The following is a 26,462-nucleotide window of genomic DNA, read 5'->3' on the forward strand; positions in this document are numbered from 1 at the left end:
AATTTTACTGTTCTAAATTATTCTTATTATAAATAAAAAATAAGGAATCTAAATATTACTATCTTTAAAGAATTTAGCATGTGTGTGTTTATATGTAATGGTTTGACATTTAAATGATGGAACCATACGAAGTTTTAAGATTGCTACATGATTCCTCTTTAAATGTATCCAATGTATTCCTTCAGATATACTGGGGAGAATTTTTTATAAGCCAAGTAGCTTTGCGTACTCGGAGTGAACTATTGAAACAGGATTAAAAAACGTAAGTGCTTTGAGACATGACGAGTGGTAGGATATGGTGAATAGTATCTTAGAATGATGTTGAGGAACATGTATGGTGCCTGATTTAAAATAGTATTTTAAAAAATGAATACAACAGGATTTTTTTTTTTTTTTGTATAACATTTCGCAGGTAGGTCAGCTTTCTGAAGTAGTTGACAGAATATATTCAAAAAGCATGTTATCAAATCTCAATCTATCTTTTTCCAGGCAGATACTCTGAGCTTTAAGGAAATTGTTTAGTACAAAGGTAGTAAACAGTCTTTGGTGGAAGTAATATTTTAGCTTCAGTTGATTATAATTGCCAAAATTTAATGACATTAAGAATAACCTGAAGGAGTTCAGTTAGAATGTAGATTACTGGAGTTGTTGGGTGTTCAGTCAGTTTAGTGTCTGACTCATGATTTCAGCTCAGTTCATGATCTCACTGTCATGAGATGGAGCCCCATATTGGGCTGTGCGCTGACAGCACAAGACTGCTTGGGATTCTCTTTCTCTCTCCCTCTGCCCCTCTGCTCACTCACTCTCTCAAAAATAAATACATTAATTAATTAATTAAGTTAATAAATAAATAAAGTAAAGTAAAAGGTAGATTCCTGGTCTCTCCTTAGTACGTCTAGGGTAGGTCCTAGGAATATATATTTATAGCAGTTACCCCCAGGTGACTGATTCAGATAGTGAATCTTTCTGGAGCATCAGAATCCCAGGAAAAGAAGGTGTTGCTGGTAACAAATGTTGGCAGTTCTGAGTTTATTAGCAGCTGTCAGTGCATTGTGCTTTCCCATGGAAAGGTGGTCATTGCTTTTTAAGTGCATAGGCTGCTGACAGAAACACATGCAACTTTAATCACGGTCTTATTAGAAGGGTGTAGTCGGCTCTTCAGATTTCCTCATGTGTTACAGCTTTTTTTGGGATGTACAGAACCTTATGGGCAATTAAAGTACCTAAGAAACGGGTGTCCTTTTTCTATTTAGCAAAGGAACCAAACCTCAGCTGCCACATTAGCTTGTTGATAGTGTGTTCAGTACATATGCTCTTTTCGAAAGTACAAAATCCTAACAATAAAATCTTTGATCTCATATGAGAAGCGTGACAATTATGTATACTCTGACAACGTGGTAAAATCACATTGTCAAAAGAATAAAAGCACTGGAAATGCCTACATTTTGCCAGCGAGCCATCTTACATCTTCTTTATCGTGGAAGCTGTTATTTAACAACTGGGGAAGAGTTTGAGGAAGGCAAAGTGAGGGGAGAATGTTTGATTATCTAACAGGACCTTTGTCCATTGGCAAAATCATGCAGGAGTATACACTTACCTTGTTCGTTTTAATTGCATGGTCGTGGCACCTCAGGAGAACAGTCTGATCCAGGGTCAGAAATTACTACATGAGGCGTGCCAACCTCTGGGGAAATGGCCACACGGGAAACTGTTTAGGCCTACATGAGTTCACCAGAGTTCTATTGTGCCTTAGCTAGTTTGATAATGGCTTGCCTTATTTATAGAAGTTGTCAGAAACCATTTCCTTTAGTCAGTTCGTGTCTAAAAAAGGAGAGGGGGGAGCAGGATATTTCTGACATTTGTAGTAATAATGTGTAAAAAAACCAAAAAACATTCCCTTAATCACATGACATTGTGCTGTCAGTGATTGTCCAAATATAACATGCCTTGCCGACTCTTCTAACTACACGTTTGTTTCTGTTAATAAGAAAAGAGTGGTAAACTATATATTGTCCGTTTCGATACTCCTGTCAACCCAAACATTCATTCAGACTCCCAGTCCTTGTTCTTTAGCAAATAATTGCAAAATATAAACATTATAATTGTTTTAGCAATGAAATGGTTTATTTTGAAATAATGGGAGTTGAAAAACTGATTTTACAAATGTCTCATTGATTAGCTGCCATCGAAGGGCTAACAGTTGGAAATATTTTGCAAAATAAAAAGACAAGGCTTTAAGTTCTATTTGTAGGAGAAAAGACCAGTCATACCTTTGCCCTATTCCCACTATAGAAATTTACAATCTAGATTTAGGGATTGTATCTTTTTAAGGACTAGATTTAGGGAGTAAGCAATATAGAAAAGCAGTGTTCGTTGTTGGTATAAGTACATACTGGGAAACGTTTTCTTGGACGGAATTTGTTTTTCAGAGTTAATATATGCATATACATTATGTTCTAAGTATGTTATTAAAGCCGCTCTAAACCTAAGAATAGCTTTATACATACATTGCAGCATTGCTTGTGAAAAATGAGCATTAACTTAGGTGGCTGCTATTAAAGAATGGACATAGAGTGGAGCAGTACATAGTTGTTAAAAAGTATTTACATCGACGTGTGTGTTGACAAAGTCATTATCGTATATCATGGAAAGCAAGCCTCAGAACAATATGCTTAGTATGTGTTACTTCTGTAAAAATGATAAACTGTATGAGTGTGTGTGTGTGTGTGTGTGTGTGTGTGTGTAGATGTGTATGTCTGTATGTGAATGCATGAAGGACTAGATATACCATACTAATAATAGTGGTTACCTTTGGGATAGTAGGGGGTCTGATTTGGCAACGGAGCAAGGTGGGGGGGAATTCAGTTGGACTTTCAATAAAACCCTTCTGTATGGTTTAAATTTATTACAATTGAAAATGCATTCATTTAACAATGTCTAAAATCAATGGAAGGAAGGAAGGGAGGGAGGGAAGACAGACTTGATGTATATGATTCATGTAAATTACTTGCTAGAGATTTTTGTACACCATTTTAATTTGTATTTTACTATCTCTTCCATTATTTAGTAACATCTATCTCTATATGGAGAATAGCCTTATAATTTATACCATACGTCTCAGTATGTCAAAAAAGGAGAACCATAGTTATGAGTGCAAATTGTTATATGACTTTGAAATAATTTAGATTATTGTAGTCAGGTATGGAAGTTAGGTATGGAGGGAGAAAAGAGGCTCAAAATTTAAACAGTATCTGGTTCAAATTTTAATTTGCTCCTCAGTCTTTACAGTTCTAAAATGACAATCCTTGATTTTCATAGTCCTAATCACAGCACACGATATGTTTTTACTTTATTGGACATCTCTTTCTGAATGTCAATTCCACGAGGACATGACATTTTCATGTATGTCTGCAAAAGTTCCTGTGAGTGAGTGACTCAAGAGATTCTAGGTCTGCGTTATCATTTGATGCATATGTAATGAGATTTAAGTTCTTAAATATGTTACAAATTCAAGGACATTGAGTGACACGGAGGTGTGGTAAGCAATGTATATATAGATGTAAAAGCAGATATCATGGAAAAAAATTACCTTCTTATCCAGCTAACCTTATGTTTTCAGATTTCTAGGTTCTCAGTGTGTTTCTCTTTTTTACAAAAGTTGATGTATTTATACACATATATATGTTTGCGCACATGGGTGCGTACACACACACACACACACACACACACACACTGGAATATTACAAGGCCATAAAAAGGATGAGGCTTTGCCATTTGCAGCAACATGGATGGACCTTAGAGGGATGTTACTATCCTATGTGAAGTAAGTCAGACTGAGAAAGACAAATACCATATGATTTCACTCACATGTGGAATCTAAGAAAACAAATGAATAAACAAACAAAAAGTATCAGACCTATAAATACAGAGAACAAACTGATGGTTGCCCAAGGGGAGGGAGTAGGAAGATGGGCCAAATGGGTAAATGGGAGTGGGAGATACAGGCCGCCAGTTAAGGAATGAGTAATTCATGGGAATAAAAGTATAGGGAATACAGTCAGTGATATGATAGCATTGTATGGTGACAGATGGTAGCTATGCTTTGGTGAACATAGTATAATGTATAAACTTGTCGAATCACTATGTTGTACATTTGAAACTCATGTAATGTTGTGTGTCACCTACATTCAAATAAAAAAAATTTGTAAATGAAGCCTTATGCAAAATGTTGAGATAGGCATGAACAAAATATGCCTGCCTATTACCCGTCTCTTTTAAAGAACTATGGAGCTGCCTTTGGAATTCTAGGCTTCTACAAGATACAGTATGAAGCTCTGGATTATTACATAGCTATCACAGTAATATGAGCATAATTTGTGGTTATGCTTATCTCAGACCTAGTCAAGGTTGTAAGTTATATGGAACCTTTCTCAAATGATACTTAAGCTACATTGCAGTGAAAATATGAGTTGTCAGTGCATAAACCTGTTTTGTCACATGTCTTCCTCCTTTAAATCAGGGAAAAACAACTGGATCTTGACTCCCTATTAATTAAGGCAAATACAATTCTTATCTGTATGTTAGTGAGTGTGAATTTGTGATTTTTTTTTAAAAAAGCTCAAGTTAAACAGATTCTACTATTTTATTGTTACTCAGAATAAATGCATTTAACATTGGTATATTATTAAGAGTAAACTTGAGATTATTTGTATACAAGGCAATTTTTAAGGTCAATAGAAATCAATAGAAATATCCATAGGATGATAATATTAAACCTTTATGGCTTGAGTTTTTGCAAACTTTGCAATAAGAGATACATTCATAAAATGATAGAGAGTTTTGCTGATGAAATAGAAAGGAGATATTTATGTATTGTGTTGTGTCATGAGAAGTCCAGTAATTCATTTAATTGGATACACTCATGTAATACCAGACTATATTTATAATTGGTTTCATTCATTATAGTCTGAAGAATAATTATTTTAGATGTCTCTATAAACATACATTTTATTTAATTTTCTCAGAATGATTAATAATTAAGCAACGTATTTTGGGTAGTCTTCAGTAGAAATAAGTCAGTGAAATTTCCCGGATTGAGGCCACTATGTTAGGTTTCAAATCAGACTTACCTGGAAATTCAAGATTTATCTGCTAAGGTGAAGCTTTTGTACTCAGATATACTTGGTAGTATTGAGAGCTATTGCCACATTAAGATTTTAAAAATTCTGGAAAGTGTGACTACTATGATTAAGGGTTCTAATAGGTATAGTTTATTTTTGGTTCTCTCTTTATCTCTGTCTCTACATATATATATATATACATATATATATATATATATACACATATATATACATATATATTCTCTCTCTCTCTCTCTCTCTCTATGTATATATATTCTCTCTCTCTCCCCCTCTCTCCCTCTGTGTGTGTGTGTGTGTGTGTGTGTATGCAATCTTTTTTTTTCCTAATTAGGGTGTAGTGTAGTGAATTGCTTTTGGAATCCTAATCTTGGGCAATAGTGTCTATCCTAACCAACACTCCATATATATATACACACACACACACACACACACATATACATATATATATGTATGTACGTGTGTGTGCGCGCGTGTGTGTATGCAATTTATTGTTTCTTCTCATGTTGATTTTATAATTTAGCTCAAATAATTGAGCTTGCTCAAATGGAAAACAGGGCAGGTTAATTATAGAGAAGACCTTAATGGCCACCAGTTGTAAGAATGAGTTTTGCCCTGCAAGGAAGGTTGAGACAGTAGGACGAGGAGGTGCACATGCAGCAATTGTCACTGATGTACAGGGCGCCATGGGAGGTATTTCCTCAGCTTTCTCCTTAATCACCTTCATAGTTAGTTTTGAGTTGTGCAGTAACACTGTTAGGGGACCCTATAGATGAATTGGCTACCATTTCTCATGCAGTGAAGGTCACATTTAAAAATGTCTTAGGCAGAGGTACCACCAGTCTTTTAAGAAGCTAGGTGATGTTACTCAAAAGATGTTAAAATTTAAAACTAAGATTTTGGCCCGCAGTTACTATGTCAGATAAATACAACTCATCTGAATAAACTTTAGAATTAAAGTTTGTAATTACGGCATTGCAGGGGGAATAACAATATCAGTTTTTGGCATTCCCAGTTTTGTCAGGTTAATTTCACATTGATAGATTCCAGTTAAGTCAATGTACCATTCTTCCTGAAAATTGCCAGGATGGTAAGATTTGTTTTTTCTACTGTTTAGCTCCTGAGCACATACCAGCATTATTAATTTTCTTGTAGTTTGTGTTCTGATTTCCTGTTTATTATTTTGAGATATTAAATGATAGGGACAGATCAGAAATGACTACCTAAGGCTAACAAGATGACTTCTTTGTGTGATATGTAGAGTAAGCAAAACACTAAATAGGCTTAGTGTTTTTTCCTGAAGAACCGTAGAGAGGCATTTGTAGTGTTATGTCATTATACTTTCTTGTAGAATAGAGGGAAATGTTAAAAGACTGCCTGTTTGAATATCATCAGGAACGAAATGCAGATTTTCTCTTCTTTTGCCAGAACTGAAAACTGATTCTGTCAGAAATTCACAGATAAATTATTTAGGTGTTTTAAATTTGCAAAGCCACATGTAACTGTTTCAGATTATTCTGTGGGTGAGAAAATCTTCCATCAAGTTCATAATTGAGGAGGTATATGAATACAGTTTTGTGTTAACTTCACTGCCTGATGTCTTCTTTCCAGTGAGTGGAGTTTGAGGCTGGTTTTATTCAGTTATAAAGGTGACATTGCCAATGTATCAAATGGGCATTGTAACTTTGTAGATCATAGTTGTAAACTAGTGTCCTGGTAGGTTGCTGGCTTCTGAGCCAGGCACTGTTTTGGTGCCGGCTATTTAGGGGAGGACTGGCTTGACAACTGCCTGCTCTCGTGGAGCTTAGATTTTAACGCAAAGGTAGAAGATAAGCAAGTAGAAAGATAGGCATGTAATATTACACCAAATACTGACAAGTGCTCTGAAGAAAAATAAAGCAAGGCAAAGATCTGGCAAGTCTGGGCTTGTGTTGAGAAGCAGGGAAGTTTTGATAGTGACTTAAATTGATAGTGGCTGCAAAAGCTTCCAGGAAGATAACTTTGTAGTAAGGACTGGATGAGGATCTAATTAGGTACGAAGCTAGTGACCATGTACACAAAGTACAGCCCACTGTTGTAATATTTATCTTCTGATGATCTTAAGCCTTTTCATTTTTTTAAAAATTTTGCCTGAAATGGGAATCAAGTCAAAGTTTGCTTTTTAATTGCACAGAGGCTTCCTGTTTTATTTGGTGGTCTTATATATAAAATGCAGAAGGGACAATAATCATTTCCTAATTTGAGGCAGTTTAGCGAGTTGCTTTTGAAATTCTGATCTTTGGCAATAGTGTGTTTCCTAACCAGCACTCCTTCATTATCCTTCTGGTAAGGGACCACTTGATGATTAGGGAATTGAGCCTATCGGAATTTTATTTGTTTATTTATTTTTGAGAGGGGAAGAGAGAGAGAGAGAGAGAGGGAGGGAGGGAGGGAGGGAGAGAGAGGGAAGGTGCACCTGTGCACTAGCAGGGAGGGGGCAGAGGGAAGACAGGGAAAGAATCTTAGGCAGGCACTACGCCCAGCATAGAGCTTGACACTAGGCTTGATCCCATGACCCTGGGATCATGACCTGAGTGAAGTCAAAAGTTCCACGCTCAGCTGCCTGAGCCACCCAGGTATGCTGAGCCCACTAGAATTTTAAAGGAATGCTTTGACAGACAGTAGATGACTTATTTGAGTTAGTAAACTTCCCTTTCTTTGTGACCCTAAGCCCGTGCAATGTCAGACCGGCAGACCATCTTGACAGTAGGCATGCCATTCCAGAGGATGTGTGGTTGAAAGTTACCTTTTTTCTCGGCAGTGTTTCTAAAACTTCAGTTATTTGCGTATCTCTTTCATGATGTCAATATATTTACTTAAGCTTTTTTTATAATAGTCTCGGAAATTACTATATTAAATGTTAGCTTCTTTCTAAGTTATGATATGCATGTAATCACAGGCTCATGAACTAGTTTTTGCATTCTGATGCATCTATTAAAATTATGTTGTTTCTGCATCACTTAAAATTGCCATGGGTGCTACCAGTACTGTGCTTACCCCTTGCTGAGAAACACTGATCTCAGCTTTTTGTTATATGGAGTTGAATACTGCTGAAGACTGCATTAACCCATTCAGACCATGGTTTTCCCCATGTAATAACTTAATGGCCTTGTTACTCTATTTAGTACCTTAATGAGTAGAGAAATGGCTGTACAGCTTCCTGAAATGATTAGTTGGTTTGTATACTGAAATCTCTGTTAATATTTGGGGCAAGCCCTGGGCAAAATTGTACCAGGAGTTAATTCCCTGAAGTAATGCATTGCTAATTATGGACTTGTTGACATCAGTGATCCTGGGGTGGGGGGTGGGGGTGGGGAGTTATGGTTTGGGGCAAGGGGCCGCTTCTTGTCACCTTCGAACATTAAATGATGAAGTTGGCTATCTTTTCCAGTTAGATTAAAGCTGTCTTAGTAAATTAAAAAAAACAAACAAACCCTCAAGTAATTACTCTGTTAACTTCCTCAATATGTAAGCTGTTTCAAAATCAAAAGCTTATGAAAAAAGTCCCCCAAATTCCCAGCTAACTACTCTGGGATGCAGTAGGACCGAAGTGCCTATATTTGGTTCAGAAGAACTGAAATGATTGTTACATGATTGTTATATGACTAAGAAATTTAACCATGCTCATAGAGGCCATCCAGTTCTCCAAAACAGAATTTCATACTCCTGCCTTGTAAGTGTCTGCTTATCCTCTATTGCAGTATGTATGCAACCCTTAAATAGCTATTTATATGAAGCCATCCGCTGTCAGTTTTCATGCTAATATGCATCAGTTGCTGTGAGATTCATTATTACTAATTTCCCACACTTTTTTACTTTATCCTTGGTCCTTTTCTTAGCTTCCTTTCCTCTATCTTTATATTTTCCTTTCTATTCTATTTCCCCCTCCATAACTTAAAGTAGAAAGTATATGTGATTTCTGATAATCACTCAAGGAGAGTGCACTGTTCTTGGTTCTTATAGCAGAATATACTTATTTGTAGGACGTGTTGCATAATGAGGAGCTCTTTAGTGTTAGGAATTTGATCATTTGGTAAAAGAGGGCTTATTATGTAGGTTTTAAAAAAGTTTGATTCTTACAGTAAAACTATTCTCCAATCTTTTTTTTTTTTGTTCAGGGAAGTTTATTATAATATGTCGAAATATAGGTCAGAAATTTACCTGAGAAGCAATTTATCTGTTAGTAAATATCTTTACCGGAGAAATATTTTCTTCAGTAATTATTTACAAACAACACATTTTTAGAGCAAACATGTTTGTAATAATTCTCACAATCTGGACATTACCCACATACTTTTAAACATTGTCTCTCTCTATAGAATAAAAATCCATTATTAGTTGAAACAGTGTTTTGGAAATTTAGTATTGATCCAAATCCTATACCCTCTTAATTTACCAAAACCTTCAATTATGAAGATTTCCAGTCTTCCCTGAAACCCTTCTGTTTGAATAAAGAGAAAGAGTACAAGACCATAATCTGATATCAGTAATTTAGGTATAATCTCAGGTCATTACCCCTGGTGGTCTGTATCAAGGACTGGAACCCACATTGGCAGGTGCAGCTACACTAATAATGCATAAAGGTTGGTGTCCATTTTGATTGCTCGGGCTCTGTGCCTAGATAACTATAAACACTTTGATTATCACATTTGCCTATATATTTTACAAGTAAGTAGTATTTTCAGTTTACCAATACGTATATATCTGTAATTCTGTTGATAACCCTTTTTGAAGTGACTAGAGTATCTCTGCTACAGAAAATAAAAAATATCCAGAATACCCATTTGCAAACATTTTAATTAAAGGATATTTTATGCTTGAGTGAGATTAAGCCTGTAACATATCAAAAAGGAAAAATAATCAACTTTAGAAATTGATTCTGTGGTTGTCTGTAGACATAACCACCAACCAGCAAAGGTATTTCTGAGGGTACCATTATCCTTTCTCATGTTGTTTGGTCCCCATAGATTATGACGAAATATTTCCTTGCTGTTAGGGACATGTCCTTTATATACATGTCTATTCTGTCAATTTGAATAAAATATTCATTTATCAAATATTTTAAACACAACTATTATATTCCAGGAACTGGGATAAAAAAAAATGGCAATAGATCCTGTTGTCAGGGAATTTATAACTTTGGGGGTAAAAGCACCAGGAGATAAAAAGTACTGAGAATATCCTGAGATGGAACAATGTTTGGCATAGTTGGCCCAGCCTTAGAGAGAAGGTGATATTTGAATAGCAGCTTAAACAAGGAGAAGAGATTTACCAGGTTGAAGGGGTGAGGACGTACGTGTCAAACCAAACAAAGGGCTAGCTCGTAACAAGTCCCAGGAGCCCACAACAGCATGGCATGTGCCAAGAACCTTCCCCAGCTCCTGGCAGCTCCTTTCTATGTGGGAAGATACTAGAGGGGCAGCAGTGAGAGAAACCAAAAGGACAGAATGTGTCAGTTCAAGACGAGAGGAAACCTTTAACAGGGAGCTGGTGGAGGTCAAGTAAAGATAAAGACTAGCATAGTCTTTGGATTTGGCTTCAGTTGGAGTTTTGTCGGCCATTGCTTAACAGTAAAGTAATGAGTGGGGAGGTCACAGTGATACAGATTCAAAACGGAAGAAGCAGAAGAACGGCATGTGTAGATGGTTCTTTAGCCCTTGGTCTGGGAACAGCTGATTAAGAGTATTAGGGAGGGGAGGATGCATAGCTAGGCGGGGTCCCTTTCTCCTTCCCTGCCGCCTCTTCTATTTTGGAGCTATTTCAGCATGTTGAGGACCGAGAGAAAGAGTTGAGGTAAGGCAGGTCATTCGAAGGTAGAAGAAGGAATGTGAAGAGAAAGATGTTTTGAGAAGGAACGAGTGAAGGTGGAAGCCTGACCGTGTGCAAGGGGAGGGACAACTGGGAGACCAAAAGAAAGATGCAGAAAGATAGTGTAAAAATGGGTGGCAGGAAGGTGACAGGGAGTTCTTGCCTAAGGGCTCCTATGAAATATTTGTTTCACAGAAGATCATTGTCTGCTGTTAGCAGAATATGGAAGAGAAGGGGCTTGAAAGTGTTGAAGTTTTCAAAAAGCTGTCCTATGGAATGTCAGAGGGAGCTGTCCAGGGCTGGGGGAGGATTCCTAGACAGCAGGAGGGTCTAAGTGACCCTGGGATATAGTAATTGATAGAGACACTGATGGGTGTGTGTGTGTGTTTTCAGGTGTGTGTTTGTGTTCATGTGTGGTTCATATGGTTGTTCATGCATGTGTTTGCATATTTTTGTGCCCTAGAGGTCATTCCAGTACAGATATAGTAATCAGTCCTTTAATTACCCAAGTTATGGAGCTCCATACATTTTCCATCCCTGTGCTGGGCATTGGGGTTATGAGGTGAGTGGGTTTATTTCTGTTTGGGGAAACATATAGTTTCGTGGGTCATACATATAAGCAAACAACACACTGTATAGGGATGCCAAAGTAATTCAGAAAAGACATGTTAATGATGAGTGGGCAGGGATGGATAAAGCGACATTTTGGAAGTTTCTTGGAGGAAGCGATCTCTTAGCTGGCTTCCAAAGGAGGTGTATGGTTGCAGGTGAAGTGCTTGAAAATTTTAGCAAGAAAGACAACAGGGGTTGTTGACCACAGATGGGTACATGCTGAAGGTACAAAATAGTTGAGAAATTCTGAATGTGGAGCAAAAATCCAGAAGGGTGGGTGAATCTTTGAGTTTACGACTGACTCAACTTTGTTTTTCTACAACCAGAAATTAGAACCAGAAAGTTTTTTGAAAACAAAAGTACTTCTTGAGAATTGGTATGAGTTGGTTCTTTAGAACTTTTCTCAAAAGTTGTAGTCTTACTACAGTATTTCACCTACCTGGTATCTGGTTTTTTTTTTGTTTTTTTGTTTTTTTTTTTGTTTTTTTTTTTTTAATTAGTATTAAGAGTGGCTGTATTAATCCTAAAATAAATTTTTAAAAATTCTGCTAGATATCTATCTGTCTATATATATGTTCTACGTTTCTACATTCATATTCTATATTCCAGTTTCCAATTGACCGTATTTGGCCTTTGAAGAAGTAAGTGTGATCAAACACTATTTATTGTATTGTGCCATTGCCTCTTTGGAGTGTGAAACTTTTGGAGTTATTAAAGCTTTGTTTCCTTTGTTGGTAACACTCAAAAGATATGTGTACTTTTGTTTCTATAACTACTAAGCATTTTCTGAAAGTTTTTCCATCCTGACTGAAAAAGAAAGTAAGTTGTTAAAAGCAAAAATACCCTGCTATAACGAGCAGTCTTGTACTTCCCAGTTCATAGATCATTAGGCAACAGGGGATCCCCCAGCCCCCAACCTCTGGCTTCCTCCGTACCTCTGAAGTACATCACGCTGCCCAAATCAAATTGCTCACTTAATATTTAATGTTTCTGCGATGGAATCACTCTCCCCCCTGAGGTTGACTTCACATTTGCCAGACACACTGACAACACTACACTCCTTTTTTCCCCCACATGACCTCAGCTTCTGCTTAAAAAATGTTCAAATAAAGGATGCTTTTGTTCCTATCTCGCCCGCCTGTGATATATTGACAAAGTGTCTGCCGGCTGAATGGAATAGTTTTACAGTATGAGTGCTGCTTTCAGTGGAGGGGCAGGACTTGGGCTTTAGAAGGAAGTGAATTGGATAGGTCAGGAGAATGTACCATTTGTAAACACCCCTTTCCTTTTTTATTCACGTGTCAGGACAGCAGGAGCAGGCTGTTCAGTGCCCGTCCCTGCGCAGAGCCGGAGGGAAAAGCAGCTTGGAAGTCAGCTGCAATTTTTAAACCTTGCTTTTTATTCCCCGGCGATGATCTTCAAGTGCTTGGACTTGTCTTGGAAGCTGTTTGGAAACTAACATGGTTTAGTCCACTAACTGCATGTTGGGTAAATTCAAAACCCACATGCTCGTCCTCTTGCAGTGGAATAAGTCACATCTGATGGACATTTTCTGTGCTTATAGCATAGTAATGAACGTCTGACAGGCGCGACCTTTCATAAGACAACCCACACTATTGGCTTTCTGCCCAGAATATTGCTGCAACACTATCTGTGATTGGTTATCTCTCTATCATGCATTGCTTCACAAGGGGAAACGGCCCCTTTTTTTAATAAATCTACGATGGCTGGCTGCAATATGCCTCACTGTAAGTATTGTGTGTGTGTGTGTGTGTGTGTGTGTGTGTGTGTGTGTGAGAGAGAGAGAGAGAGAAAGAGACAGAGAGAGACAGAGAGAGACAGAGAGACAGAGAGAGAGAGAAGCTGACTTGAATATTACTTAGTCTGGTAGCACATGGCAAGGTTGTGATACTGTAGGACATCAGTGAAGTGCTACTTAGTAAATCTTAACCTATCTCTTTTTTCTACAGGTTGGTACTAAGAAGTGCCTTTCCTGACGTCTCTGCTGCTTGGACCCGCTTCTAGAGCAGTCTCTGCTTTTGCCTTGCTTGCTGCCAGCTAGACTGTGACGACAGCACATCCACCCTCCACTTCTAGCCCAGACACCCCCATTTCTACTTATAATCAAGACAAAAGCTCTAAGTATCTGGCATTGCCCTAGGCTGCTTTAGTTTTAAAAGAAAAGTTTGCTGAAAAAGTCAGATCTCTTCTGCCAGGAAATCAAGGAGGAAAAAAAAATCAGTTTCTCGATTTGCTCTAAACTGCTGCATCTGTCTATGCCAAACTAATCAATACCGATTGCACCACCAAACTCCATTGCAAATTCAGCTGTGAGGAGATTCCCTTTCAGACAACTTTGCTGAAAGCAGCTTGGAAATTCGGTGTCAAAGGGTCTGCCACGTTTTCATGCTTGCATTTTGGGCTCCAAATTGGCACTGGGAAGGGGTTACTGAGAGCACAAGGCTGATCCGAGGCCCTACTTTTAAACGTTCATCTACTTACGATTCTAGTATTTCTCTGTAAACCAAAACCTCTTGAATTAACAGTTTCATGCTGTGAATTTCTAGTGGGAGATCTTTTCCTTGATATTGACAACACAGTTTTCCATGTACTTTTAAAGCAGGGAGTGGGGAAAAAAGTATTTTGGAGGGGACATTTTCATCAGCCTTTTACAGTCTTATCAGTTCAGCTTTTTGAGGTTTTTTTTTTTTTTGGTGTTTTTTTTTTTTTTTTTTTTGGTTGTTGCTGGGTTTATTTTTATTTTTATTTTTTTGTGGGGGGCTGGGTCTGTTGGTTTCACTGCAAAATTTAACTACCTGTAAAATCTAAACATGGCTGTTAGTGTCACACCAATTCGGGACACAAAATGGCTAACACTGGAAGTATGTAGAGAGTTCCAAAGGGGGACTTGCTCACGGCCAGACACGGAATGTAAATTTGCACATCCTTCGAAAAGCTGCCAAGTTGAAAATGGACGAGTAATCGCCTGCTTTGATTCATTGAAAGTGAGTAAATATTATATTATTTTAAGGATACACAATGATTGAATCAAGGGGATATGGACACATAGTCCACCGAGTTTGGAATGATGGATTGCTTTGTTAATAGTTTAGTTCTATGGTGTCTTCTTATGGATGCTTTTGGGGTGGGGGACTTTATTGAGAAGCAATGGCACCAACTCTGGCCAAACTTTGTTTGTTATGAATAACTTTATCAGTCCTTTGATGTAATGATGTTTTTCTAAAACAGAAAGTGTCCGCATACTTTTAACTTAGTCATAGCAATGTCGATGTCTATAGGAATAGTAAATGTAGGTAAATATGTGTGTTAGCATATGCATGGTCTATACAAGGCCATGGCAATAGCTGAATGAAGATGATTTGTTTTTCCTTGTTTGTAAAGTTGCTGTTACCTTTGTAAAAGAACAGATTTCCTGGCAGTAAAACTTGGGTAGACTTTTTATATTAACATTTTAATATTATGGGTCTCCTTTTTATTGTATAAGCATATTATTTTAAAGCCAGAATCAATGCATTTTGTGGAAAATATAGAAGTAAGGTTCTGCTGCTGTTGCTACAGTACCCTATCTGAGGCATAAACTTTGTTGAATGTTGAGTTTTATAAATGAGTGGAAACTTTTAAGTAGTATTATTTGGAGGCTTTTTTTGTTTTGTTTTGTTTTTTTTTGTTTGTTTGTTTGTTTTTTTTTTTAGTTTGTAAAATTCTAATGTAAAACAACTTAGTTCATTTTTTTTGGATCCTGATTATTTTAAAATTTGTAACTGTCTCAGCTAGAAGTGTTAAAAGTTAAGCTTTTGTGGGCACCATAGTACTGAGAGATCCACTTTAGTGTATCTTGACATTCAAAAATGTCATTGCTTCGTAGTTCAGGTGTCAAGTTTGAAAATGGGCTTTTTAAAAGGTAGCATGATATTGTATCCTTATTCTGACATGCACGGTCAAGACTAGATATGTGAAGATCCCTGGGTACTTTCTACTTACTTGGTTTAATAGAATTGGCTTTGAATACTAATGTGTCAGTATAATTCACTCTTTGAACTCGTGAGAGAGGCGTCACGATCATTTCTGCATCTGTAGAGAAGTAAAACTTTCATACATCCATCTTGTCTTTTGCAAACAAAACAAAACAAAACCTCCTATTGTAATAAAAATGCTTTCTTTAATAACATGGGGTGAATTAACTGATATAGTCAACCCAAACGTTAACTCATAACTCACCCTGATGTGTTATATGGGTTAGCTTATGAGTTGACTATTGCAGTTAATTGCTTCTTGGCTCAGTTGGGCTGCTTACTTTGCTAAAGTTTTCACCAAAGACTCAAGGATATTATCTTCAGAGTGGGATATCAAAGGAGGCATTCACAACAACAAAGATATCTTACAGTGTTATATTATTGTTAATGTCATAGTCCTAAAGATCAATAAGCCAGAAGTTATAGATTACCATGAGGCCTTTTTCTTTCCTTTGAAAGGCATCAATGAAGGGCACAGTGGTTTGTACCTTTGTGACTATGTATTCCTAAATTCCTGCTGACTGAATTTAGGTGTAATTAGAGACGGGGACCCGTAAAATGAGGGGCAAAGGGCTAATTACCCTTGTCGGTAACCAGCTGTGTCCATAAGTAACCCTGTTTTGACCCAATTACTAGTAAATCCAATTTTTAATCCTACAGACAGTTGATGGTGCACTCGTAGCTACAAAATGAAGGACATTAAACTTGGCTGTGACATTGAGTGGTTTCACAGAAGACCTGCCTCCCCAGCATTTGGAAACATTGTGAAACATTAAAATTCAGTTGCTATTTTTCCATCTCAAAATATTTTTTTAGTGGCTGCTCACTTGTGGACACAGAACAGGCTCCCTTTGAGTAAAACGGCAGCATTGCTGTGTGGTTAACAAGATTCAACTGCCACATCAAGGACTTTTTTTTTTTTTTAATAGCAAGTAATTTTAGGATTTAAATTTACTTATGAAATGAACGCATTATAGCAGCTAATCAATGCAAACTTTGTCCTTATTCTTTGTTTCTATGAGAAACTGAAATTTAATTTATAGTGTCTAAAACTTGGTAAAATATTTTGATTTGAACAAGAGGAAAAACATAAACACAACTTTGTGTGGAGGTTCATAGCAGGAACAATAGCTCCTGAAATGTTAGTGAAATGACTATATTAAGAATTCATTTAACACATTTTGAATATGTAATTACGTATTCATGTTTCCAAACCCACCTTTGGTAGACATGTATTTATAACCAACACATTCTGTGATTCTTAATACAGTATTTAGAGTCCTGGCTTTTAGATAGCTGTCTTGCTGTATTCAATTTGGTGACTAAAATAGATCAAAAACGTATTTTAAAACAGTTAAGGTAACTCCATGACTCGTGCTTGAAGTTCTGAAATTTGGAAGCCTTAGGAGCAAAATTCCATGCCAGTAACCACTAGATCATTTGTGTTGTCTCGGAGAGTAAACGGAAGGAATTTAGAAAACGTGTAATATTCTCACTTCTTTAATAAAATGTGTTGTATGTATGTCTACAATCCATAGTCCAGCCTTTTGTGACTTCTTGAGCCGTGAGATGGAGATAGCCTGTGTAATCTACTATTTTTAGCAAGTTAGGAAAGCAAACCAAATACTCTCTGAGAGGACCCTGTGAAATGGCTGTACCCTTCAGCTGTGCTGTTTCAGACTTTGGCCAGGCTCCCAGGTGACTTACGTCCATAGCAGACTTCTACTTAGAAGAGGAGAATTTGTTTCATTAAAAACAGAAGTTGAACAGTTCAAGACAGTATTTATGCAAAAGAAATAAGTTGGCATATTACTAAAGGTAATAGGAAGAAAATTAGCTGATGGTATTTTAGTGGTGTATTATTGATTTCAAAGTTTAAGTAATAAGATTAAATTTACTACATGAAAACAGAATTCTTTGTCATAATAGATGTGTTGCTAAGTCAGAATACATGATAATTAGGAATATATGTATATATTAAGTATGTTGGGAATAGAATGGTAACAATAAGAGAGCAGAAGCTGTAATAATGTGTTAGTTTATAAATTAAACAATATTTTAAGCGCTTGATCGTTCTAACTTAATTTTGGTTTTATACTCGCAATAACAATTTACAACAGTCTAAGAATATATTCAGATTGAGAATTAGATTGCTTACACACTGTAGATTTGAGTGTTTTGGCTATTTCAGACACCCTGAACATTTGAAAAGAGATTATTTTATGCTGGAAAGGATTTTTTTTTTCCTTATGACTTGTGAAAGGGATACCAAAGAGAAAAAAACTGAAAGAAAAATGTCAACCCTGCAAGCTGCCATTAGAATATTGTATTTAAGAAATGATTCAAATAACAGTAAATTGGCAAGTTACCTATTTTCTTCAGTAATAATGGCTCAACTAAAATATAGGTAGTTGATTTAAAGGAACTCTACAGAATGTATTTTATTGTGATGTCAAGTAATTTATGCTGTCACAAAAATATGTTTTCACCATGTGATCAACTCAAAATGACTATTGCTTACTGAATTATTCTTTTTTAAATGTCCATTCATTTTTCAGATGTTGGAGGAAGGGCTATATAACCTTTATATTTACTGTCTATTTTCTGAAAATCCAGCATTTTTTTTATCTTTGAAAACTTTAGTCACTTGTTTTCTTATCAAATTATGCAGTTTTGTTTAAGATAATTAAGGATTCATTTCACTATTATACACGTTTGTGTATACAGGTAGCACAGCCAATCAGATTTGTTGTAGACACATCAGGGGTCAGATTCCACTGCAGAGCAGCATGGAATCAAGGATCCTGAGTGAACACATTTAAAGAGCCTCTAACGACCTAGCAGAATAATTGAATTCAGCTATTAGGAGATATACAAATACGTAAACATCCAGGTAAATGAGCAACTAGAAAATTTAGAGCCAGTAAGGCAAATCAAGTGTCTAGTTGGTCACACAGGGACAGGGTGGCATAACTGGACATTATAAAGTGGTCCTGAAGGTTTTTGTAGTTATATTTTAGGAGGTCCTCCATCGTGAGCACAGTGTATTTTCAGCGTGCCAACTGCCTGTGTTGCTGCTGCTCTAAGTTCCTGGCATAGTCTTTTCATCATATCTTTTAAACTGACTTACTTGATAATCCTGCCAAAGTGATTTTTGCGAAGTTCAGACAAATTTCAGATATTTGCAAATTTTGAATCAAAACTTTGATTTAGTAGGCTCCTAATTGGAGTAACTTCTACCAAGCGTTTTGTTGTTGTTACTGTTTGTTGTTCTGTTAATGGCATCTCCCATGTGATATGAAAACTTGGATGGATGATTATGTATACATGTAACTCTATAGGTACATATTCAGTGTGTCTTTCAGTGACAGGTTGACACGGGACTATCTTGTTTCCCCTTATAACTTAGGAGATGAACTAACTATAAGGCATAACGTGTGAAGCCATGCGTATCATGTACGAGTTCAAATTATATTCCCCGAGCAGAATCTTCACAGCTTTGTAAAGAATACCCTGTGAATGCACGGTGATAAGCATCTTTTTTTAAATGAAATTCTCAATAGCTATAGCTGCTTTGATAGTGCTTACAATTTTATTCACTTACCTATTTATAGTCTTATAGTTAGAATTTTTTTTTAGAAAAACATTTTTTAAATGAGTTAAGATTTTTAAACTTGGACAAATTTCAAGTCATGTTTTGAGTCATGCTACTTTAAGGCACTAATTCTAAAACTAGTTATTTTTTTCCTTTCATAAGATTTTGGTATGCTGCTTCTATTTTTCTTTTTCTCGTTAAACCTTCCTTCAGTTCCTAGGTATGACAAACAATTTAAACCTAAAGCAATGTGGCACTTAGAATTGAGTTCAATCTTTGATTGTAATTTAGATTTCTGAACTAATGCAGAATTTTGAGTCTCCACAAATAGCCTCAAAACAATTCCATGTATAAGGCTGTGATGGACTTAAAACAGTCCATGTGGCATGGGCAGATCTTCCATCCAGGATGTGCGTGACGTACTCACAGTTCACGCGAGAGGTGAGAAATTGAATGTTTCTCAGTTCCAGCACAGACACCTAGGGACCTCGTTTGGGAAGCTTATCCTGTCATTTTCCTTGCCAAGGATAAGTAGAGGATTTCAGCTATCAGCATCACTAATCTGTTACCTTTCATGCTGAGCAATGTATCTGCCTTCCCACAGTCTTAGACAAAGTTTATTTGCTTACAAAGACATAGCATTGAGGAAATTTTGAGTTTTTTTTTTTTTTAACTTTGGCAAACACACATTCCATGCTTTTAGATAAGGGACCAATTTTCTATGTTAATAGGCCAAAAATTTTAAGTCAGTGGAAGTGGATTAACTAAAGAGATGGTTTTTGATTTAGCACTAATGATAGTTGTTAATATGCAGAAACTTCGGTAAAAGCAACTGAAAGCAAAGGCTCCTTAGAATTACTTAGCTGTTTGAAAGTATAATCAATTATTACAATAGTGATTTCCTTGTGAATTGCTCTATAAACGAGTAATTCTGGTGAGGATATCTTATTCTCATAGTCATTTTTTTTTTAAAGTTTTTTTTTTTAACGTTTATTTATTTTTGGGACAGAGAGAGACAGAGCATGAATGGGGGAGGGGCAGAGAGAGAGGGAGACACAGAATCGGAAACAGGCTCCAGGCTCTGAGCCATCAGCCCAGAGCCTGACGCGGGGCTCGAACTCACGGACCGCGAGATCGTGACCTGGCTGAAATCGGACGCTTAACCGACTGAGCCACCCAGGCACCCCACTAATAGTCATTTATAATAAACAACTACAGAGTTTTTATCTAATATATATTTCTCATGCAAATAACCTGAAATGCACATCACCTACAGCATGATTCATTCTCTTTTGGCACATGTTGAAAGATTATCACTTTGAAGTAAAGTCTGATTTGTTGTTTGAGATAAAACTTTCTATATTATAAGAACTTGGGTTTTGAAAAATACTGATAGTTACAAGTCCTCCTGGATTATAATTTGATTGAAAGGCTGTCTCTTGGAAACCTTTGGGCCTTGGCAGTCTCTGGCTTTTATTCTCCTTGGGTTATCTCTGGTTCTTTCCAGCTTCCTAATGGTCCAGCTTCAGAACTGTTGGGTCTGATCCTTCTTTATATTTCTCTATGGAGTTACGGAGAAGTTACTTGGATATTTTGTCTTTAAGGAATTGTGTCCAGCATTGAGTAATAGAGGCACCTTTCCCTCCCCGGCGTGTGACATAAACAGATAAAGGGTTTATTTTTTAGTCGGTTGTGCAAGTCTATGTGATGTCACTAGAACTGGGGTGTCTTCACCCTCAAGTTGTGAGGAGCACATGGGTTCCAATCTTAGGATTGTTTCAAAATTGTAAGATGTCCAACACAGTACCAGCCATCATATCTTCATTCCAGGAAGCAGAAAGAGGTGAGGGCAAAGGAAACCACAGCTTAGCCTCCTTAGGTTTCTTTGCACAGTGGCCCTCAAGCTTCTCCTAGTGACTTATTCTTGTCTCTCAGTGGCTGATTTTGGTAGCAAGGATAGCTGGGAGCTATAGTCGGGGTTTTTTTTTTTTTATTAAAATTTTAAATTTTAATTGCAGTACAGGTAACATACCGTGTTACATTGGTTTCAGGTGTATAATATGGTGATTCAACAATTCTATATGCTCATCATAATAACTGTACTCTTCATCCCCTTTACCTATTTTACCTGTCCCCTCACCCTTCCCCCATCGGGTAGCCATCAGTTTGTTCTCTATAGTTAAGAGTCTGTTTCTTGGTTGCCCCTCCTCTCTTTTTTTCTTCCTTTGCTCCTTTGTGGGAACTATAGTCTTTTACTATTGTCCTGATTAAAATTGTGCCTCTGGGTGGATAAGGTAGAAGGGGAGAATGGACGTTCAGGACGGCAGTCCCTGGGATGAAAGAGTTACAGAATTTTTTTTTTCCAGAAAAAATCTGGAATCAAGTAACTCACACTGAAAAATACCTAGGTATGGGGGTGGGGTGCTAAGGGGAGGCCACCTCTGAAGAGAAACTTATATATTCATATATTGGCAAACCTATCATCAGTCTACTGTCCTGGAACCAGAGTTGTCTTCCCCCCACCCCCCTTTGAAGTCATGATATTTTTAATCAATAAAACCTGACATATCACACATAGATTGATTTTTAATTATATAGAAAAAGAAAATTATTTTTTATTTTTGCTTTGCCAAGACATATTTTTATATATTGTTATTTATAACTGAACTATAACAGGAATGCATATCATAAGAACAGGTCTCAAGTGATTTTATTTGACAGAAGAATCTGTAGTTACTCTAATATCTAATTCTGCTTCTTCCACAAATATATTTTATTTTTACTTCCTCTATGAAATTAAATGAAGTAATATTGAAAATTACTATATGCTGGTCAGTATTTTTAGTGCTTTTTATCTTTTCATAGTATTTAGTCCTCACAGAAAACTCTTTTGAGACAGTTACTAATATTCTTACGATTTTACATGTGACCACACTAAGGTACAGAGAAGTTAGGTGATGTGCACAAGGTCACTCAGCTAGTAAAATGTGAACTCCAAGCATGGTAACCTGATGTCACAGCCTGTACTTTTGACCACTTTCCTGTAAAACTTTGCTTCTTAATTTACATATCCGTATCCCTAAGGATCCAACAAAGGAGTGCATAAGAATAAAAATTAATGTTTAAGGCAGATTTACAATATATACCCTAAAATGGCAAATACTAAAAAATAATTATATTTTAGGTCAAAAAACAGATCAATGAGTGAGTATAAGATAGCACAAGATAGCAGATGCCCCCACCTTTCAAATATTACATGTTCCAAATACGTGGTCATATAGGAAAAAGGTTTTAAATTAATCATCTTAAATAAGTCGTCATTGTAGAAACTATATAGCCATCGCCCAGTGTATACAAAAAATTAAAAAAAAAAGCCATATTCCAAGTTTTCATTGTTTAGAAAGCATTTCCCCATAGAAGCAACGTGGTTAAGTGATCAGGCCAGCCCTGGGAAGCCAGGTAACCCAGAGGATGCTCCAGTTATAGTCCAGTGCAAAGAATAGCCTGGAAAATACGGTTATTAAGAAAACCCAGGAAGCTCCACAGAAGCATTATGAGGGCCATCTTATCAGACATCGTAAGTATTACCAGTATCAAAGACTTCAGCTGCCTTGTCAAACTGTTTGAATGGGAAAGATACATTTCACGTTTCACTTTGGTGCTCCAGAAATTCATTTGGGCCTCATGCAGGAGAGATGGTTTTCCCCAAACTCCTGGGACACTTTCTGCAAGGCAGTGCAGGAGGCTCCCCAGCTCCATATTTGGGCTGCTCCTGTTCCCCAGGACTGGCTTTCAGCAGGGCAGTGGCTCACAATCAGTAGGGACTAAAGATGGTGTGGGATGCGGAACTATAGTCCAAAGTTTATTCAGGGTGGGAAGACTTCTTTGTCAGTGTCTTCCAACTAATCCTCCCCCCACCCCCCCGCCCCCTGCCCACCCTAAAAGCTCAACTTGTTTTCTTTTCAAATGCCCAGCTTGTTGGTTGTGAGTCTGGTCCACTGTGGAACTTAATGTTAGTGACCAGCTACTTCCCTTTCTCTTTCTTTCCTGAAATTTTCTGAAGGGTAGCCGTTGTTTTGATACTGTTGCTTTATAATTACTAGTAGCATTGGTGGATCGTGAAAATATCAAAACTAAAAAAAAATACATGTATTATATATTTTTTTCTAGCTGTTTTATCACAGAGTATAGTGAAAGGATCAGCAATAAAGACCCAGATATGAGAAGAAAGGCATATAGCAGGTCTGGGGACGAGTATTCCAGAAGGAGTATAATTGAAACACTTCTATGTCAAACTTTGGGAGAGATATGAAAAAGTCCTTAAGGGGCTAATTGCTAACAAGGAAACCAGTATGTTAGTGATGATGGAATTTGGAGGGGGAACTTCTCAACAGCAATTGGAGGGTCTGTGAAAAAGGAACTAAGGGGAGGGAGACAGAAATGTCTCTGGTGATTTATCTTTCCTTTTACCCCTCCCTTCCCTCTCACAACTACTAACCCTCAGACCTCAAGTGGGAAGAGATGAATAGAAGAATCTCCATTAAGAGCGTTCCCCCAGCCATGGGCTACCAAACTGGGACTGCTGTTCCTGGATCATCATTGGCCAGTTGGGAACCACCTGTATTTTAGCCCCACATTACTTAAAAAAAAATTTTTTTTAGTGTTTATTTATTTTAGAGAGAGAGGGGTGGGGAGGGGCAGAGAGAGAGGGTGACACAGAATCCAAAGCAGGCTCCAGGCTCTGAGCTGTCAGCACACAGTCAGACACAGGGCTTGAACTCATGAGCTGCGAGATCATGACCTGAGCTGAAGTCGGACGCTTCACTGGCAGGGCCACCCAGGTGCCCCAACCATATTTGCTTTTTAATTTCTGTGTGGTTGAGATTCACTGTTGAGATCCAGTACTCTGTTTTCTTAAGACCCCATGGGACTCCAGGTGCCTTAAGTTAGAATTTCTTTTTTTTTTTTTTTTAGACTCTAACATTATTGAAGTAATGCTGATGTTTTTTTTTTATTTTACTTATTTTTATTTTCTGTTTATTTTTAAATTTTATTTAAATCCAAGTTAGTTAACATATAGTGTAGTAATGGTTTCAGGAGTAGAATTTAGTGATTCATCACTTAAAACCCTATAACACCCAGTGCTTACCCCAACAAGTGCCCTCCTTATTACCATCACCCTTTTAGCCCACCCCTCACCCACCTCCTTTCCAGCAGCCCTTAGTTAAGTTAGAATTGATCTCTCTGCATAAAATTCAGGCTTGTTGTGTAAGGCTTCTGGGTTTCAGAATCACTTATACTTATGTCCAGGCTGTTCTCAAATAAGGCAAGAAGCATCTGCTGTTAATAGTTGACAGTAAATTACACAAAGTAAAACATGGAAAATTAAAGTTAGAAAAGCTGGGGAGCTTTTCTATCATTTTCAATTTTCTGCACAAGCACGGACATAATCAGTGTTTAGGATCTGCTTGTGACGGATAAATTACATCTGTAATTCATTCTTTTCCATGTTACTGCATTCAGACGATAATTTGCTTTCAGATATCTTTGCTCATCTAATATTCTAAAATCGTTCATAGACTGAAAATAAGTCTAGTTACATCTCCCAGTCCCAGGAAGCTTTTAAAACTAAAGAGTGTTGGCTTACCAAATGGGCCAAATTAAAAAAAAAAAAAAAGGGGGGGGGAGGGGTTGAGAAAACATAGCCAAATTTATCATGCCAGAAATAAGATTCCTCTTTGGTAGATGACATTGCTTTTCATAAAACAATTCTCCTTTTCTCCTTTAAGGGAGACAACACAGAAATGAACCATGAAGAAAGAAGTAACTAAAGAATTCATTATTTATATAAAGAATCCTGTTGAGAAAGATCTGTATTCTGAATGAACTGTCTTTCTTCACATTATCTCATATCTCTTCATGGTTAAGTGGAAACTCATGAAATCTAAATCTAGCTATGAGAAAAGATTATCATCCTGATTTTATTTGTTGAACTTTTCTTTGCTATTATGAACTTTTACTGCAAGACATTGCCTTCCATGAATCACAGCAGAGTAGTAAATTGAAAACAAATGTCCACATAAGAAAATCCAGTATATTTAAACACACACACACACACACACACACACACACACACACAGGTCAGCTTACATTCAGATGAACTAACGAGTCATTGCCTACACTGAAGAAGAGTCATCTACACTGAGGTTTTTGCCTGGTGGAGTTTATTTAGGTAGCTCCCACAAAGTGTTTAAACTACAATTAACGTATAGTAGCTTAACATGTAACGTACGATGGATTAAGTATGTGTAGTGAGAAATGCAAAATTGTTATTTTAAAAAATCTTTCTGAGCTACTCTTGGCTTCTGTATTTTTCACTAAGGATAAATAATGCTGGAGGAGAAATGTTTTTTCAGAAACATATTTTTATACTGAAAGTTTACGAATTTAAAGAAATTGCAGACCAAAGTTTTTGCCACTTCTGCATATCAACCAAAGGAAAACAATCCATTCTTCCTCCTCATTTCGTCATTTATAGCCTGCTATGTAGCAGACATTATGACGGGCAATCCTGCTGCATGGGTGAGTGACTCATAAGCCCCCCCTGCCTTTTTGGGTGTTGATAGCTTTTGAGCTTCAGAGAAGTACAATGAAGATTAAAATTATCATAGAATAATAAAACATTCTTTTAACTCTTCTGTTCTTTAAAATTTCCCAGTAGACCACAAATTTGCCCATGTAAAACATAAGTAGACAGTAAATGTCTTCATGTGTGTCTGAGGAGGTTTGTTAAGAAACACATTGGAAACTCTTACCTAGTCTGCGTAGGAAGAGCAGATAAGTTTCAACTATGGTTATGTGTGTGCAAGAGGAACCGTGTGTTTGTATTAAGCAGAATGGGTTCACCACTGATTTTTTACATGGATCCATCATCAGGATCTATCATTTACCAAGATCAACTAGAGTCAGATTGATTTTTAGGGAACACATATAGACATGGTTAGTTTTACTTCCTGATTTGATCATTATGTATTGATTCGATAACATGTGGAGACCTCAGAATGATTAAATAATCTGTCCAGAGTTGCACAGTCTGGAAGCAGTTGAGCTGGGATTCCGCACAGGTAGCCTGTCTTCAGAGGCTGAGCTTTCAGCCTTCACTCTAACTTGAACTTGTTTGTGCTGGCAGTAGTATGAAGCACGGCACCGTGATCTCGTGTATGAAATACAGCGTTT

At 37.0% G+C, this 26,462-nt stretch overlaps 1 protein-coding gene across 17 annotated transcripts in view; it reads left to right on the plus strand.

Annotated features, from left to right (window-relative positions):
- The window catches only part of MBNL1 (muscleblind like splicing regulator 1), a 206,809-nt gene that overhangs the window by 41,543 nt on the left and 138,804 nt on the right, over positions 1-26,462 (plus strand). For 9 of the 17 annotated variants that reach the window (XR_003971917.1, XM_030330369.1, XM_030330370.1 and 6 more), the window contains exon 2: positions 13,568-14,602. The exons of 6 other annotated variants lie outside the window; for them this stretch is intronic. Coding sequence is in view for 9 of the 11 variants with exons in the window: in XM_030330369.1 (XP_030186229.1) it covers positions 14,429-14,602 (174 nt within the window). In the remaining 2 variants the exon portion in view is untranslated. Of the gene's footprint in view, positions 1-12,920; positions 13,346-13,567; positions 14,603-26,462 lie in introns of those variants that run through there. 2 more of the 17 variants (XM_030330368.2, XM_030330379.1) reach the window with 2 other exon arrangements.

The sequence above is a fragment of the Lynx canadensis genome, chromosome C2 (assembly GCF_007474595.2).
Source record: "Lynx canadensis isolate LIC74 chromosome C2, mLynCan4.pri.v2, whole genome shotgun sequence".
NCBI classification, from domain to species: Eukaryota; Metazoa; Chordata; class Mammalia; order Carnivora; family Felidae; genus Lynx; species Lynx canadensis.